The sequence below is a fragment of the Peromyscus eremicus genome, chromosome 7 (assembly GCF_949786415.1).
Source record: "Peromyscus eremicus chromosome 7, PerEre_H2_v1, whole genome shotgun sequence".
In the NCBI taxonomy this organism is placed as follows: Eukaryota; Metazoa; Chordata; class Mammalia; order Rodentia; family Cricetidae; genus Peromyscus; species Peromyscus eremicus.
Window position 1 is genome coordinate 90,318,464 of NC_081422.1, and position 18,423 is coordinate 90,336,886.

General features: G+C 42.8%; 1 protein-coding gene across 1 annotated transcript in view; it reads left to right on the top strand.

Annotated features, from left to right (window-relative positions):
- Xrn1 (5'-3' exoribonuclease 1) overlaps positions 1-5,540 on the top strand; it is a 110,189-nt gene extending 104,649 nt beyond the window's left edge. Inside the window, exon 42 of the mRNA XM_059268385.1 lies at positions 312-5,540. Coding sequence (XP_059124368.1) covers positions 312-608 — 297 coding nt within the window. The 3' untranslated portion in view covers positions 609-5,540. The remainder of the gene's footprint in view (positions 1-311) is intronic.
- Positions 5,541-18,423: the final 12,883 nt, after the last annotated feature.

Genomic DNA, 18,423 nt, shown 5'->3' on the forward strand with positions numbered 1-18,423 from the left:
TATTTTGCTGCTGTTAATAAATAGAAGTCAAAGCCAGGCGGTGGTGGCGCACGCCTTTAATCCCAGCACTCGGGAGGCAGAGCCAGGAGGATCTCTGTGAGTTCGAGGCCAGCCTGGGCTACCAAGTGAGTTCCAGGAAAGGCGCAAAGCTACACGGAGAAACCCTCTCTCGAAAAGAAAAAAAAAAAAAATAGAAGTCAAAAATCAGCAGTGATTGGCACATAGTAACAGTCTGATTTATGGTGTTTTCTGACACAAGCTTTTTTTTTTCTGCCTATATTGTTACTTAATGATGCTTTTACTCCTTTAAGGTTACAAAAAAAAGGGTTGCAAACAGAAAGAATTTTGAGAATAAGGAGGCCCAGAGTTCTCAAGCCACACCGCTTCAGACTAGCAAGCCAGGATCTTCTGAAGCCACCAAAATAATTCCACAAGAAAGCCCATCAGCCTCTTTGAAGTCCTCTCAAGCTGCTCAGCCTGTGTCTTCTCAAGTCGAAACTGCCTCCCAGGGCCATGGTGTGTCCCACCAGAAATCAGCCCCGAGCTCCTCGAGGAGGAAGTCAAGGAAACTGGCCGTCAACTTTAGTGTTCCCAAACCTTCTGAATAAACTTCATACCTGGGAACGAATTTCTTTTCTTTCCATCTACATTTTTATAAATTGATATCTATGTGTCAGAAATGTACTATTTTAGAATATGTTTAGATTGAATATTTTCTATTTTTAAGTTATCAGGCACTTTTCATGCTATTTAAGACTATATATCAAATTGTGCACTTTAAATATGTGCAATTTGTTGTACATCAGTGATACCTCAATAAAGCTGTAAAAAAAAGATCAAATTAAATCTTGTATTAAAATAAACATCAAACTAGGCATGGTAGTTCATGCCTATAACCCTCGTGCTTGAGAGGCTGGGACAGGAGGATTGCCATATAATCAAGGTTAGCCAGGGCTACATAGTGAGTTCCTGGCCAGCCTGAGACCTTGCTTCAGAAACCAAAAACATAAAGTAGATATCAGTGGGTTAAATGTTAAAATGTACACTCTAACCATTGGCTTCCTCGTTAGAAGCATCCTTGAACTATAAATTAGTCATCATATTATAATAATAAGCTTTTTTACACTATTATTGAGGGATAGTTAAGTGTAGCATGAATTAGGTCTCATAATTTCCTAAATGTGGGTTTTATTTCTCTTTGATAATGTAGCAGCGTGGCTGGGAGAGTGGTCCTTTCTCTGTCACCACTTCAGTCTGTTGCCAGAGTCGCTCCCAGCATGCTGCAGAGCCAGCGCCCTGGCCGTGGCCGTGGAGCCAGCGCCCTGGCTGGTGCTGCCAGTGTTGCTCTGTTATAAATCTTGTACCAAAGCAGCTTTAGAAAACCTTCCAGATCATTCGTCTGGCTGCTTCGAACTAGGAATAGCAATCTAGATTTGAGAAATGACAACTTTTTTTTTAGATTATTCAAGAACCAGCATTAAGAATATCTAATAAAATTAAGTTTCAAAATCTACAGGGTACAGTGATTACAAATCAGTCTTCAAATAGAATACAGTACAAAATGTTAATCACTTTATTCTTGCTTAGGCTTCTTGGGATTTGTTTGTTTTGAGACGAGGTCTTGCTGTGTAGTCCTGGCTGGCCTGGTACTCATGGCAATCCTCCAAGTTCTGGGATTTCAGCCATGCATCACCACACCCACTTGTGTGGCTTTTCTCTGTGTACTTCACATAGGTGAAAGCTCATCATGGGTCCATGTGTAGAGCTTCCTGGGACTGATAACATTTTAAACTTTATAAAATTCCAAGATGTTTGTGTGTATGTTGCTGACTGCCTGTCCCATTCAGTTGTACATTTTTAGCATTTGCTGAACTTCTCGGTGATACCACGTTAGTCTCTGCATGTCACTCATGGATATCTGTGTTCACACCGTTGAAATGATTGGGATTTTATGAAAATTTCTCAATGACATCAGGGCCTGCATTTATATATGAGCATATATTTATCTTTTAGTTTTGTGATATGTTTATATTTTTAAAGAGTAAAATGATCATACTTTTTAAAAAGTAGGAACCAGTCTTTATATGGAGCTGCTTATTGTTGTATGTGATTTCATTAGCTCATTGAAAACTCTGCCATAAGTCTTAAAACAGTTTTACTATTTTTTAAAATGCTGTGTTGAACTGAATTCCTTTCTCTGCTGATTTCAGTGTTTCTCGAAATGGTGGCAGGATATATGTGTACTAGTGGTTGGTGCCTTTAGTGTAGAGAGGTAAATGGTTGTTATCATCCTCTTCTATGGTCATGTGACTTTCTGTAACTTTGTTTTCCGTTGATAGAAGTTGAGCTGTTTGTTAGTGCCCAGCACTCCCTCACATGCAGTGGGACACTGGGCTGAGGCTCATGTCATTCTCAGTGTCCACCTTCACTGTCACAAACATTCATTGGAGACACAAGGGGATGTTCAGTTATGACAGTGCCATGGTAACTCCTTCCAAGAGCCTCACTTACATTTATTCTACCATTCACTTACTCCTGTGTGATGGTTCCACCATGGTGTATAACTCTGTTCCCTGTTGAACACAGAGGAAGGATTCCTTTTGAAAATCCCCTGAGAGATTTTAGTAAACACAGTGCCATTGAACCTGTGAGAGTATTTCTCTAAAATTTGAGCACAAGCTAGTAGTTATATATGGAGAGCCAGTAAGAATATTTGACCTTCCTTCAAAAAACAAAAATTCTAAGGGTCAAGCTTGAAGGGAAAATAAGAGAGGACTGCATACCGGCAGATAGGGAGTGACTACGTATTTTCTGCCCCTCCCCCATAGCTCTGTTGTCAATGCAGGTCTGACATCTGTGGAAACATGCAACCTAAGGAAGATGTGAGACAAGACTTACTAGCTGGAGAGCTATGAGGACACAGATCTGTGGACATGTCTGGAGGGGTCTAGCAACATAGTTGCTCTGCAACATAGTGGTACTGTGGAACCATAGAGTTTTCCCCTCTGGGATGGAGTCTGAGCCCACCCTCAAGCTTCTAAAATATGCTCAGTCGGCTGTCCAACCTAAGAACTTTTGGTGGAAGTGGTAAATTTTGGTCACAAAAGGAAAGATTCCCCCAGACTCTGTTTTTCATGTAACTAAAAGTTACTTGATTAAAACTTCCTCTCCTCACTGGAAACTATTACAAATATCCTTGTTCAATAAGTCTTTTTTAAGCAAATTAAGTTAAAGATGGATCCTTTCAGCCACTGTTTCTTTTCACAATTCTGTGTGTTACCTGGTCACTACCTTAATTTTAAAATTTGGCAGATAAAATGCATTAATTGACTTAAACACTTTACAGACTAAAGGCTTAAACATCGAAACCTCAGTTGCGTCAGAAATTATTTCCTCCGAATCCCAGTTTCAATTTAAGGTTGTCCTTTGCTGAGAATGGTACCCCCCACCTCTAATCCCCGCACTCTGGATGCTACAGCAGGGCCGTGAATTCAAGGCAAGCCTGGGCTATGTAGACGCTGTCTAGAAAAAAGACCCTCCTTCCTTTTCAAAGCAGTAAGTAACGAACACTGAGGGTATTCCCCTCCTTCCCTGATGAGCAGAGTGAGGAGTATTGATGTCATTTTCCCTGCTACTATTTCCGTGACTGTGTGTTTAGACAGTTCTAGATTCCTGGTTCTCGGGAGGAGACAGAGAGGGAGACCTGTAGGATCTAATAGTATTTGCAGACTTCAGTGTACTTTTTTAATCTTAAGGAAGTGAACTATAGAGTCATTTTATTTACTCCCCTTCTGTGTGTCCATTCTCTTTGTATCAAATATTTTTTCATAGTGGTTGTTTAGTTTCCACCTTATATGGCAGAACTCCATGGCTCTCCACTGAAGGTAGCTCTCACACTCTTCTCTGCTATATTTCTTTGTACCAGCTTGCTTCCAGACTTATCTTTTACTATAGAAGAGAATCTGTTAGAAATTATTATGAGAGGTATTCTGTATCTTTTTTTAAAAATCTGTCACCAAAAAAATGATCATTTCTTTTTAGAGATGGTGACAGGATTGAAACCACAGTTCTTTGTGTGCATTTCTATGTTCCTTTGTTTGTTTGTTTGTTTGTTTGCAATGAAATGGTCTTTTTTGCAAGCACATCCTTTGTTAGCAAAAAAATAAAGCTTAAATTTTTAGTGTTTTTCAGCCTGACAATTCATATTCCCATTAGACATCCTCATTTTCTGCCAGGCACAGTAAGAGGCAGCTAGAGGGGGACAGCGGCTCTCCAGTAACGGAGGAGCAGACAGGCAGGCCGGAGTTTGACTCTCACATGCTGAGCTAGACAGCACTGGTCCTTTCTTTTGAGAGAGGGCAGGGGGGAGAGAGTTGAAGGGACAAGAATAAACTTCCTGTTCCTCAGTGACTGGTCTCAAGTGCAGCTGGGGACGGAGACTGCTGGCCAGTAGACTATCTATATAGCGAAAGCTGTAGATAGAAGTTGATTTTCCCACTACTCGGCCCATCACTACCGATTAGTGCGGCAGGTGGTGGTCTGTGTAGCTGCTTAGGGATTAGAAGCCAAGTTTTCATTCTGTTTCTCTCAAAATGATAGGGTGAGAATGTGCCCCACAGCCTGCTCTAAGGGCTCACTCTGGCTCACTCAGGCTCAGTCTCTTCTCCCCTGTCCACCCAATTCCTCTCCCCTCCTCCCTCTTGCTACAAAGCCCTTTGAGTTCTCCTGCCTCAACCTCCTAAATTCTGAGATTAGAGTATGGCTAATGCCCAGTGTGCTTTAAGCTCTATTAATCCTGCCTTGCCTTTAGTTACGTGTGTGTGTGTGTGTGTGTGTGTGTGTGTGTGTATGTATTTTCTTTTGTGTTTCAAGACAGGAATTCTTTGTGTAGCCTTAGCTGTCCTAGAACTCACTCTGTAGAGCAGGGTGGCCTTGAACTCACAGATATCCTCCTGCCTCTGCTGCCCAAGTGCTGGGATTAAGGGTATATGCCAATACCACACAGCTAGATTTTGTTTTTTAACATTTTCTTTTTTGGGGGGGTGAGGGTTTAAATATCTTATACTTCCATTTTCCTAAACAAATTACTTTGAGTGTTTTCATTTAACTTTTGAGTAATCAGTGGTGTGCTGTGTATCAACATGTTTAGCATTTTCCTCATTTAAGCTGTGATTTCATACGTATCTATCTTCCTTGGTTTCTTTCCTCATGTAACTATTTTGTAAGTAACTGGAATTTTTCATTAGATCTTAGAGCAGTATTTTATTAAAAATTCCAAAGGGAAGACTTCTTTGTGCTCATTTTGTAATTTTTATTTTAAATACCTTTACATTGTATGTCAATTATACTTAAAGTGTTTTAAACTTTCATGGAATGGACTCCAAATGTATTTTTATGTTGTACATTTGTAAAGACAGCACGAAGTTAGTCTCAAAGGGTTGTGCAAAGGGATTTCAACTTGCAAACGTCACTGAAGTTCTGGGCATGTACGTGTTAAATGCGCTGTGCTTTTGATTAAAGACGGAATGGTGGCAGAAGTACTTGGTGTTTACTGTTCTGTGCGTTAATACGAAAGCCAAGTGTCCACTCGTGTCTCAACCCCTCTGTACGTAACCTTTTTTTTGAGTCAGTCTGATTTCCCATGCTGATTTTGAAACATGAGATTCTCCTGTCTCAGACTCCTGTGTACTTGTGTTACAGGCCTGTGCCACCATGCCCCACCTGGATGTCCTTTCAGTTCTCAATCTAGTGCTGCATTATTGTAAACTGAGTCACTGTGGTTAATGGAAGTCTGAATTACGGAGTCAGGTGGTATGATTCACATCTTGGCTCTACATCTTATATATCAGAATGTCATCACTGGCAGGTAATGTGAAGTTTTTGTTTCTGATGCTGCAACCCCTAAAGAAAGGAGACAGATACCCTTCCTCAGGGTCTAGCTGGGTAAATGATGAATGAGAAAAGACCCAGCAAGACTTATAAGTCAGGCTGGAGAGATGGCCTGGAGGTTAAGAGCACTGGCTGTTCTTCCAGAGGTCCTGAGTTCAATTCCCAGCAACCACATGGTAGCTCACAACCATCTACAATAAGATCTGATGCCCTCTTCTGGCGGGCAGAGGTACATGCAGACAGAACACTGCATACATAATAAATAAATAAATAAATCTTTTAAAAAATAATAAAAAGACTTAAAAGTCTCATGTTCTATCATCTGAGCTTCCTAGCTCCAAATCTTGAGATGTGAGTTCATAACCTGGAATAACTGCAGAAACCAGGAGAGTAAGAAGGGACTGGTGTGTGGGGGGGGGGGGAGCCATAGAGAGAAGAATAGCAGGATACAAGTGAACTGAAGGAGGAAATGGGGAAAATTGAGGGATCTCATTAGAAAGGGGGAGATAACTAAAATAACAGTAAGAATGTCAGCAAAGTCATAAGGAATCATGCTATTAACTGCCTAAAAATATAAGTGTGTGTGTGTTCTTTTTTTTTTTTTTTAATAAAATTCTCTCATCTATGCTGACAGCATTCCCTCCAAGAGCCAGAGATAATCTAACGACACCTCCAGGAACCAGCAGGAGAAACCCTCTTTTGAGTTGTTGGTCAGGGCTGTCCAAGAGACTCCGCAGACATTATACACTAATGCTGTTGGCCTTGGCTTTCCCCAAGAGGTGACAGCATCGTGCACACCAGACACAGTGTCAGAGGCCCCTCAACCATATCTGATCTGAAAACCTTTTGTGGTACTAGAAGATTCCAAAGGAGGGAAGCCACCAACAGTACCACCAACCTATGATACCTATGAATCACATCCAGCAAGGCACAGTAACCCTAAGGGTGCAATAGAGGCTTGGATACCTTGTTAGTAACTGACAAGCTCTCTCCCTGGACTAAGACACTCAACAAGAAGAAAATCACTCCTAGAAGTGGAAACCTAGCCAACAATCCAGGGCTAGTGAAGTCACAATCTTGGAGAACTTACAACCACCACTTGGCCAAGCCAATATAATCCCTAGCTACATCCTAAATATCTCTTTATACAGGTAAGTATAGTCTTCACCCCTCATCAAGGAAATTTCACAACAGATGGAGACCATTACAAAAGACAACAACCAATCAAAATGCAGAGTTGAGAGGCCCAATACCAATTGATAGACAATGCAACTCCTGCACCTAAAGTTCAGAGAACATTGTGGAAGAGGAGGCGGAAAGATTGTAAGAGCCAGAGGAATAGGAAGTTTGATGTGAAATTATGTCTCCTGGAAGTGTCAGAAGTTACACCCATGGAGTCTCACCAATATAGCTGTCTGAACATGACTTAAACAAGGATGACACCAATAGACATACTAACATGGAAGGGGAAAGGTCATGAAGCCTCAGCCCTAGGCAAATAACTACAGACAACTAAGGGATGCTGGGAGCAGGAAAAATAGTCTTCCTTAGGGAAGAGCACCCAAGTTGGTTATCCAATACCAAATGATCAGCCCTGAGGACATGTACATACAGGTGACATTACACAGACTGTATGGCTTGTATGTGGTGATACATTGTGTACCCTAATAAAATTTGCCTGAAGATCAGAGAACAGAACAAGCCACTAGACTAAACATAGAGGCCAGGCAGTGGTGGCACACACCTTTAATCTTAGCACTCAGGAGGCAGAGATCTGTCTGGATTTCTGTGTGTTCAAAGCCACCCTGGATTACATGAGATTGACTCAGTCTAGGAGAGAAACAGCCTGGCAGTGGTAGCACACACCTTTAATCCTAGTACTTGGAAATCACATGGCTTTAATCCCAGCACTAAAAAGGAAGTGATATGGCTGGGCAGAGAAAGATTTATAAGGCATGAGGAGACAGGAACTGAAGGCTTTCAGCTGAGCTTTTCAGGCTGAGGAGTCCTAGAGGTTAAGACAGTGGCAGTGGCTTGTTCCTTTGTTTCTGTGATCTTTCAGCATTTACCCCAATATCTGGAACCAGGTTTTTTATTAAAAGACTGATTTAAGATTCAAACTAAAGTTGTACTTCCGTACTTAGGAACACACATACATGCACACACATGTATATGTATGCAACAACAAATTTCTAAAAGGGGCCATGAATTTGAAAGTGAACAAGAAGGGGTATACCTACAAATATGCAGGCAAAACACTCATACCCATAAAATACAAATATTTTTTCAAGTCTTAAATGCAGCTCAACCAGTAGACAGACTGATCCGTCCAGTCTTAATTCCCTTTTTTGTTTATTTTGTCGTTGAGACAGGATCTTGTACACCCATGCTTCCCTCAAACTCTCTAGATAAATGAGGATGACCTTGACCTTTTGACCCTGCTCTCTTCATCTCCCAAGTGCTGGGATTATAGGCAGACACCACCATGCCTTGTCCCTTTTCTTATTCCATTTTTCATGCGTGTATGGGAGGATATATGTATGTGGGCACATGTGTGTACATGTGGAGACCTGAGATTGATGCCAGCTTTGCTCTTCCACCTTATTCAATGACGCAGGGTCTCAACCAATTTTAGACCCCACTGTGACTGGTCTCACTAATCAGCTTGCCCCCAGGACTGTTCTTACATCGGAAGTTGACTCCTTGGCAGTTTTGTTGGGGGCCTCACACATGGGCATTACAAAAGCATCATCAACAAATGGTGCTGGTCTAACTGGATGTCTGCATAGAATAATACAAATAGATCCATACTTATCACCCTGCACAAAACTCAAGTCCAAGTGGATCAAAGACCACAACATGAATCCAGATACACTGAACCTGATAGAAGGGCTGATATCCAAAAATATATAAAGAAAGAAACTAGATATCAAAAAAACAAATAATCTAATTTAAAAATGGAGTATAGAAGCTGGTCGGTGGTAGTGCACACCTTTAATCCCAGAACTTGGGAGGTAGAGGCAGGTGGATCTCAGTGAGTTCAAATCCAGCCTGGGATACAAAGCAAGTTCCCGGACAGCCAAGGCTACACAGAGAAACCCTGTCTTAAAACACTCTCCCCACCCAATGGGGGGGGGGGGGGATCTAAACATTTTGAGAATTCTCAAAAGAGGAATCTCAAATGGCTGAGAAGTAAATGTTCAACATCCTGAGCCATCAGGGAAATACAAATCAAAACTGCTTTGAGATTCCATCTTACACCTGTCAGAATGACTTAAGATCAATAACACAAGTGACAGCTCATTCTGGTGAGGATGTGGAGCAAGGGGAACGCTCCTCCATTGCTGGTGGGAGTGCAAACTTGTATAGCCAGTATGGAAATCATTATGGCAGTTCCTCAGAAAATTGGGAATCAATCTACCATCAAGACCCAGCTATACCACTCTTGAGCATATATCCAAAGGACACTCTATCCTACCACAAGGATACTTGTTCAACCATGTTCATTGCAGCTTTATTCATAATAGCCAGAAGTTGGAAACAAGCTAGATGTTCCTCAACATAAGAATTGATAAAGAAAATGTGGTACATTTACACAATGGGGTATTACTCAGCTGTTAAAAAAAAATGACATGCGTGGGGCTGGATCGGTGGCTCAGTGATTAAGAACATTGGCTGCTCTTCCAGAGGACCCAAGTTCAGTTCCCAGCACCCACATGGCAGCTCACAACTGTCTGTAGCTCCAGTTCCAGGGGATCTGACACCCTCATACAGACATACATGCAGGCAAAATACCAATCACTGCTCATAAAATAAAAATTATTTTAAAAATGACATGAAACTTGCAGACAAATGAATGGAAATAGAAAAACCCAGCCTGAGTGAAGTAACCCAGACCCAGAATGACAAATACAGTATGTATTCACTTATAAGTGGATATTAGTCATTAAGTAAATGATAACCATGTTACAATCTGTAGACTCAGAGAGGTTAAGTAAAGAGGGGGGTCCTAGGGGCAAAGTTATGGTTCTCCCTGGGAAGGGGAAATAGAATCTATTTTATGGTGGACTGGAGGTGAGTGGAGACAGGAGCATGGGAGGATTATGGTAGGGGGAGCAGTAAGGGAGCTGGGATAGAGGGAGAGAGTATGGGGAGAGACAGCTGGAATTGCAGGGGGGGGGCTTATTAAGCTGGTCTTAACCTCACAGTAGCCGTCCTGACTTAGTGCTGGGGTTAGAGGAATGAACCCCAATGCCTGGCTTGAGTCTTACAGGAAATGTACATGGTGAGCAGCCTCTGAGGTAAGAACTAGAGAAGTACCAAGGGACTTCTGTCTTACCGCAGCACGCAACCTCAGTCATCAGAGTGCACTGACTTCATGAAGCACTTGATGATTGGCCTGGGAAAAGTTCATGGTGAGTTACTTAGGTTATCTGATGAACCCAAATGTGGATTATAAAGAAATCAGCCTGGGCAGCAGCTCCTGGAGGAGCTTAGCTCCACTTTTTCCTTGTTTACTTTTGGTGCTGAGGATTGGACCCGGGCTTGCCCATGCTTGACAAGTGTGCTACCACTGAGCCAGGCCCCCAAACCGCAGGCCAGTCGATAGCTTGGTGTATAGGTCTGAAAACAGGAATGGCCGTAAAAATGGTTTAAACTCAGATGTGTTCCTTCCTTCCTGGGCTAGTCAACAAGCATTTACCGCGCACCCAGCTGTGCTGGATGAGGTGACAAAGTGACGGGTCCCCAGCCTCAAGAGGGTCTCTCTCCAAGGAAAGTATTGGCTGTGTAAGCTTGATAGGACTCAAGCTGACACAGATACAGAGGCATTTGAAAGGGCATGAGATCAGAGTAATCAAATCTGTCAGGAAAGTCATATTAGAAGGAAGGAAGGACAGAAGGAAGGACGGGAGGGAAGGAGGGAGGAAGGAAGGATGGGAGGGACGGAGGGAGGGACTGAGGGAGAGGCAGGGAAGGAGAAAGAGAGGTTGGTTAATGCTTAACAGCAGCAACCAGGAGCCCAGTAGGGTGGTTCAGTGGGTAAAGACCCTTGCCACCAAGTCTGATGACATGAGTTCGATTCCTGGGACTCACGGATGGAAGGAGAGAACTGACTGACGTCTGAAATCTGTGCTCTGACCTCCACATGTGTACCACAGTATGCTTTCGGCCTTATACACAAACACACACAGAGACAGAAAAAAAAAATAAATAAATGTAATAAAAAGATTTAAAGAGATAAAGAAAAATTAAACACACACACACATAGGCAACTAAAAGATAATGGTTTACACACACACACCCCCATGCATGATATTAAGAAAGACACATTCTGAGCCCCTGGCAGCCAGCTGCAGGTGTGAATGGAGAGTGTCACCTCCTCATCGGAGACAATTTTCTGCTGTGCTCGCATAGGCCTGTCAACAGTTTCTATCTCAGACTCTCTTTTTAAGTATATTTGTACAGCAGATAGCCTTGGAAGCTAAAGATGTTAGTGTTCCCATCTGGGTGAGAGAACCTGTGTGTTTCTCAATAATGAGAAACAAGGTAAGGTCTTCCTCAGGGCAAAGATAAGACACTTTTGCCAGCAGCCTGTTTGAGAAATTTGGGTTTTTGGATGGAGAGATAGCTCAAAGGCTAGGCTCACAACCAAAAGGGCCAGATTTGGGCTTTGCCAGACATGTATTTGTAGTTCTAGTTCTTAAGAGGCTGAGGCAGGGGGATGACATCATTGAAGAAGTTGAGGCTAGACTGAGCAACATAAGGGGGCCCTGTCTTGGATGACATATAAAATTAAGGAAAAGATTAGGGTTTTCTAGGCTCAGTGTTTCTTGGCTATGGCACCAACCACTGTGCCCAGCATACTCCTGGTGCTCAGGAGCAAGGGCAATGAGTGTGACATGTCTGGACTTGTCTCCTGGTGGCTGACTAGATGGAGTGCAGGAAGCTGATCCAGTAGTCACAGTTGTCACAGACGCTTAGGGACTGCTGGGCGGGGTCACCCACCAACAAGTGCAGGGTCTGAATTTGAACACTCACTACGGTGAGACTCTTGGGCTGAGAAGTTAGCACAGAAACTTCCCTGAAGCTGCAGACGCAAACACGAACTTGTACAGGGATGCTTCTATAACCCACAACATGAGCAATGTCTATGGAGAACCCCATGAAAGACAATTTCAGAGTGTTAAAAAAAATGGTGCAGCCAGGCCAGTGAGAGGACTCCGTGAGTAAAGCGCTGGCGACTTGCCCCAGGGGCCTGAGTTGAGCCCTGAAAACAACATAGTGGAAGGAGAGAACCAACTCCCGTGAGCTGTTTTCTAAATAGTCTCTGTATCTTCACACGAGTTCTGTGGTACGCACGTGTGTAAGTGTGTGCACACACAAATCCAATAAAAATGACATACACTCACATAAATCCAATAAAAATGACAAAACAGAAAGAAACATACTTCAGAGGGTGAGAACTGGAAACATTTATACCCTGAGAGTCAGAGACAAGCAAAAAATGTGAGAAACTTCACAATTATTGTGCTCAAAATAACCAAACAAGAAAAGCAAAGAAAAAACACTCAACAGAAGAATAGTGCAGAATCATCAGAAGCAAGAACAGACAGAATTTGAGCTGGGAATGTAGTTCAGTTGGTAGATATTTGTCTGGTCTGCACAAAGCCATGGTTGGGTTGTATCCCCAGTGTAGGGTGGAGGCAGACACTGAGCATGCTCGAGCACTCCAGCAATCCCAGCACTGAGAGGTGGATGCAGGAAGGCCAGAAGTTCAAAGTCACTCTGAAGGCCGATCTGGACTATACCAGACTTTGTCTTAAAGGAGAAAAAAAGAGAAAATAAAAAAGAAGAAAAAGAAGGAAAGCCGATACAGAGGTTTGTAGCAGGAATCTTAACAGGTCTTATTAATAAATCAAACCTGAGGCCAGTTATTGGGGTGAATACTAGAAGATCAGAGAGACAGAACAAGTCACAGCTACCTCACCTCGCCGGATACTCAGCTGGTCCTGTTTCCTCAGACTGGAAGCCTCTGTGTCCTCATATCCGAATGGCTCTCAGCTGAACTGTGCTGCTCAAAACCTAAAAGCTTAACCAGCCAAAATGCTTCTAGTTTCTGGTCCTCACGCCTTATATACCTTTCTGCTTTCTACCACCACTCCCTGGGATTAAAGGCTCACTTTCTGGGATTAAAGGTGTGAGTCACCATGCTTGACTGTATCCTTGAACACATGGATTTCTGCCTCTGGAATGCTAGGATTAAAGGTGTATGCTACCACTGCCTATCCTCATGTTTAATATTATGGCTGTTCTGTCTCTGACCCCAGATAAGTTTATTAGGGTGCACAATATTTTGGGGAACACAATACCACCACAGATGTTCCCTGGATACAATCCACAGTACTGCATCAAAATGTCTAAATTATATAAATTCTAAAACTTAGTTATATCAGAAACACAGGTGCAAAGAGAATAGATTGAAAATGGGTCAGAGAAGTTACCTATAATGTGACATAAAGCAATAAACATATGGGGATCCATCGGGAATAGTTAGAAGACAAAAGAGAAATTAGATGTGGTACGGCCCTGAGCTCCATCTTAGCTACCAGAGGGGGGGGGGGGAGAAAGAGAGAGAGAGAGAGAGAGAGAGAGAGAGAGAGAGAGAGAGAGAGAGAGAGAGAGAGGGAGGGAGAGGGAGAGGGAGAGAGAGAGAAACAGAGAGACAGAGAGACAGAGACAGAGAGACAGAAAGAGAGAGAGAAAGGAAGGAAGGAAGGAAGGAAGGAAGGAAGGAAGGAAGGAAGGAAGGAAGGAAGGAAGGAAGGAAGAAAAAGTACATTTACTCAAGATTTGGGAGCTGGTTGGTGACCCAAAAGAAAAATTCTGGGATACAATCCGACTCTAAAACATAAGGAAGGAGCATAGTGAGGAAACACTGGACCAAAGCAAGACCAAAAATCAGCTGGGCAGACTCCAAACTGCATTTCCATGTCTGATGTCCAAACACTCTTTAGATTGCCAGCTCTGTTCAGCTTTGTTGACTGTAACACTCTTTCTCTGGTTCCATTCCCTGTCAGCAGTTCTCCTTGGCAAGCAATGGTCTCTCTGCCAGGCCTCCATTCAGGGACACCCCTGACACACGTATGGCCTCAGCAGCTTTTTTTTTTTTTTTTTAGACAAGAAGGCAAATTTTATAATCCATTTCTTCTCTCCTTAACTCTAAAGCCAGAACTATGTGGCCAAAGCTATCAAGTTCTGCTGCTCACTGGGGCTGGAGCATGGTCCCCTCATTCAATTATCTCCACCAGATTTCTGTCCTTCACTGTCCTTCACTGCCTAAGTTTGACTGTCCTGAAACCGACAAGACAAGCTGGCCTCAGATTCAAAGATCCTGCCAGCCTCTGCCTTCCCAGTGCTGGGATTAAAGTTGTGCCCCACGACACCCAGCTCTAAGCTTTTCTTTAGTTTCTTTCCACAAGTCGGAAACTTAGCTGAGTGGATCTTGCCCTGAGGTCACCACTCCCTTTATTTCATTCCTTAATCCGTTTATCTCCTTGAACACAGGACTTAGCTCCTGGTGCTCTTTTTTTCTCCTTAAAATTTATATTTACCCTGCTCAGCTTACTCTTTTTCTTTATAAACCTTCATTAGCATAACCACTAATATCCACACAACAGAGTCTATACTAGGCTGTTTTGAGATTTCTTCTGCTAATGGAATTAATCAAAAACTCTTCACTTTAGCCTCAGGCAGGCTCTTCTGACAAGGGCAAAAAGCAGCCACTTCCTTCACCAAAATATCATAAGACCAGTCTCTAGGCCACATACTAATAATATTCTTCTCCTCTAAAACTTCTTGATCCCCACAGTTCATCAAATCACATTTAGCAACACTGTCTTCCATGTTCCTACTAGTATGGCCCATTAAACAACACTTAAAGCATTCCACTGCTTTCCTAACCCAAACTCTCAAAGTCCATATTATCAAAACAAAAACATGGTCAGGCCTATTATAGCAATACCCCAGTCTCTGGTACCAACTTCTGTCTTAGGGTTTTTATTGCTGTGAAGAGACACCACGATCACGGCAACTCTTATTAAAAGAAAACATTTAATTGAGAGGGCTTGATTATTGTTTCAGAGGTTCAATCCATTATGATCATGGTGGGGAGCATGGCAACATGAAGGCAGACATGGAGCTGGAGGAATAGCTGAGAGTCCTACATTTTGCAGACAACAGGAAATTGACTGAGACACTGGACAGTATCCTGAGCATAGGAAACCTCAAAGCCCAGCCCCACAGTGACACACTTCCTCCAACAAGACCATATCCACTCCAACAAAGCCACACCTCCTAATAGTGCCATTCTCCATGAGCTTATGGTGGCCAGTTACATTCAAACTACCACAATAGCCAATGAAAAGCCTCACAGCAGGTAAACGGATCTGCTGCCAAGTCTGATGACCTGAGTTCAATCCCTGGGACCCACATGGTGTAAGGAGAAAACCAACATCTACAGGTTGCCTCTAACTTTTACAATCACAATGTGGAACACACACACACACACACACACACACACACACACACACACACAGAGGAAAAGTAAATAAATGTAACAGCAAGAAACAGAAGCAAGTGGAACTCTATGGATTCAAGGCTAACCTGGTCTACGTAGTGAGTTCCAGAACAGCCAGGGCTATATAGAGACACCCTATCTCAGAAAAATTAATAAATAAACAAGATAAAATATAGCAAATACAATTTGTGATAGGCTAAAGATGTAGCTTTAAAAAAAGAAAGAGGGCAGCGTTGGCACATGCCTTTAATCCCAGCACTCAGGAGGCAGAGCCAGGCGGATCTCTGTGAGTTCGAGGCCAGCCTGGTCTACAGAGTGAGATCCAGGACAGGCATTAAAACTACACAGAGAAACCCTGTCTCAAAAGACCAAAAACCAAAAAAAAAAAAAAAAAAGAAAGAAAGAAAGAAAGAAAGAAAGGAAGGAAGGAAGGAAGGGAGGAAGGGAGGAGGAAGGGAGGGAGGGAAAGGAATGAGAGGAGGGAGATTGTCTGGGGTGATGGGGACGGTGAGAAAAGAATGGACAAAGGAGAGAGAGAATGCTGCTCTCTGAGCCCACCTTTGTGTGTCTTTATGCTTTTCTAAAAGATGCAAATGTTTCCGTTCTAAAATATATAAGTGAACGAAATCAACAAGCCTAAAGGAGAGCATCAGATGAAATCCAAACAGAAAGAAATCTAAAATCTTTGGGTTTTGTTTCTGTTTTATTTTTGTTCTGTTTTTTGATAGGGTCTCCTAGGAAGCCTTAGCTGGCCTCGACTGTGCTGAATGGACCAGCTGGTCTCATAGCGGCACTGGTCCTCCTGCCTCTGCCTCTCAGGTGATGGCATTACTGAGAGGTGCCACCTACATGACTCCCTAAGTCACATTTCAGCCCCGTGCTCTAGCCAACTGAGCTAAACAGCTGGCGTTAAGTTGTATTTCAAATGAATGATGCAAATGTATTTTGGTGGGGAAGAATTGCAGCAAAGAACATTTGACCCTCTGTCACCAGGTTAGACAAATATTGGCCTCTAGCTCGTAGACTTTGATTTCACACAAACACAGAGTAGCAGTTTTGAAAGTAATTTATTTGCATTCTAAGATCAATTGAATTAGTAAATATACCTGAGTCACAGGAGCAAGACTTCTCACTGGCAAAGAATGGATTACACATACACGGGAAAAGAAAAACTTAGATTTTTCATTCAAGGAATCAAAACCAGAAATCTCAGTGTGCCTTTAAAAACAGGTTGTGGCGGAGGGCTGGTGAGCTGGCTCAAGTTTAAGAGTGCTTGCTGCCACTCCTGGGCATGTACCCAAGGAATGCTCGGTCACACCACAAGACACTTGCTCAACTGTGTTCACAGCAGCACTGTTTGTAATAGCCGGAACCTGGAAACAACCTAGATGCCTGTCACCTGAAGAATGGGTTAAGAAAATGTGGTACATATACACAATGGAGCACTACTCAGCAGAGAAAAACAATGACATCATGAGGTTTGCAGGCAAATGGATGGAACTAGAAAATATCATCCTGAGTGAGGTAACCCAAACCCAGAAGGACAAACATGGTATGTACTCACTCATAAGTGGATTCTAGATATAAAGCAAAGAACAATCAGACTGCAACCCACAGAACCAGGGAGGCTACATAGCAGGGGGGATCCTAGGATGACTGTGGCTTAGAATAAGTTTTGGTTTTACTCAATCACTGGGCAAGCCTCAGTGAAACATTTCACTATTAGGATAAGAATTTGTACTGTATCAAGCTGATAATAGAAAATAAATAAATAGACAGATAGATAGATAGATAGATAGATAGATAGATAGATAGATAATTTAAAAAAAAAAAAGAGTGCTTACTGCTGTTCTAGAGGACCCAGGTTCAACTCCCATCACCCACATGGCAGCTCACAAATGTCTCTGGTTCCAGGGGATCTGACACCCTCACACAGACATACATGCAGGAAGACATCAATGCATATAAAATAAATAAACAAACAAACAAACAAACAAACAGGTTGGGCAGGGAGATGGCTCAGGGTTAAGAGTGCTTTCTGCTCTTCTAGAGGACCCAAGCCCAGTTCCCAGCACCCACGTCAGGTGGCTCACAACTGCCTGTAACTGTAGCTCCAATTCCCTTTTGTGACCTCTGCACATATCCAAACACACATGGCCTCCATTCACACAGACAAACACACTAATAAAAATAAAATCTTTAAAAGCTAAAAATAAATAGCGGGTTCCAGAGTGGTGGTTCAGCACTTCAAGGCACCCGCTCCCTGGTGTGATGACTTGCAGTTGACCCTTGAACCCACATGACAGAAAGAACCAGGTTTAGCTGCCCTCCATCTCCACACCTAACCAAGGCATGAGTGTGCCCACTCACATCGCACACATTACACATAGGAGGGGTGTACATGGGGTAGAGTTCTAATAAAAAAACGGCCGGGCGGTGGTGGCGCTCGCCTTTAATCCCAGCACTCGGGAGGCAGAGCCAGGCGGATCTCTGTGAGTTCGAGGCCGGCCTGGGCTACCAAGTGAGTCCCAGGAAAGGCGCAAAGCTTCACAGAGAAACCCTGTCTCGAAAAAAAAAAAAAAAAAAAACGACACTGAGAGGGCTGACAAGATAGCTCAGCTCCTGAAGAGGACCTTGGTTCAGTTCCCAGTATCCATATCAGGCAGCTCACAGCTGTCTGTAACTCCAACTCCAGGAGATCTGACACATCTGGCATCTGTGGGCACCACACTCATGTGCACATACCTGTACACATACAGATGCATATAATTTAGAAAAAATAATAAAAGCAAATTCTTAAAAATAGATGATTAGATAGATATAAATGTAGGCAGATCCAGGAATACCCATATGTGTGAGTGACAGGACCTAGATGAATCTTTGCTCCAGTAGCAATTGCATAGCTAGAGTATAGGTGTGCTTTTTAAAAAATTTTTATTCATTTTACATACCAATCA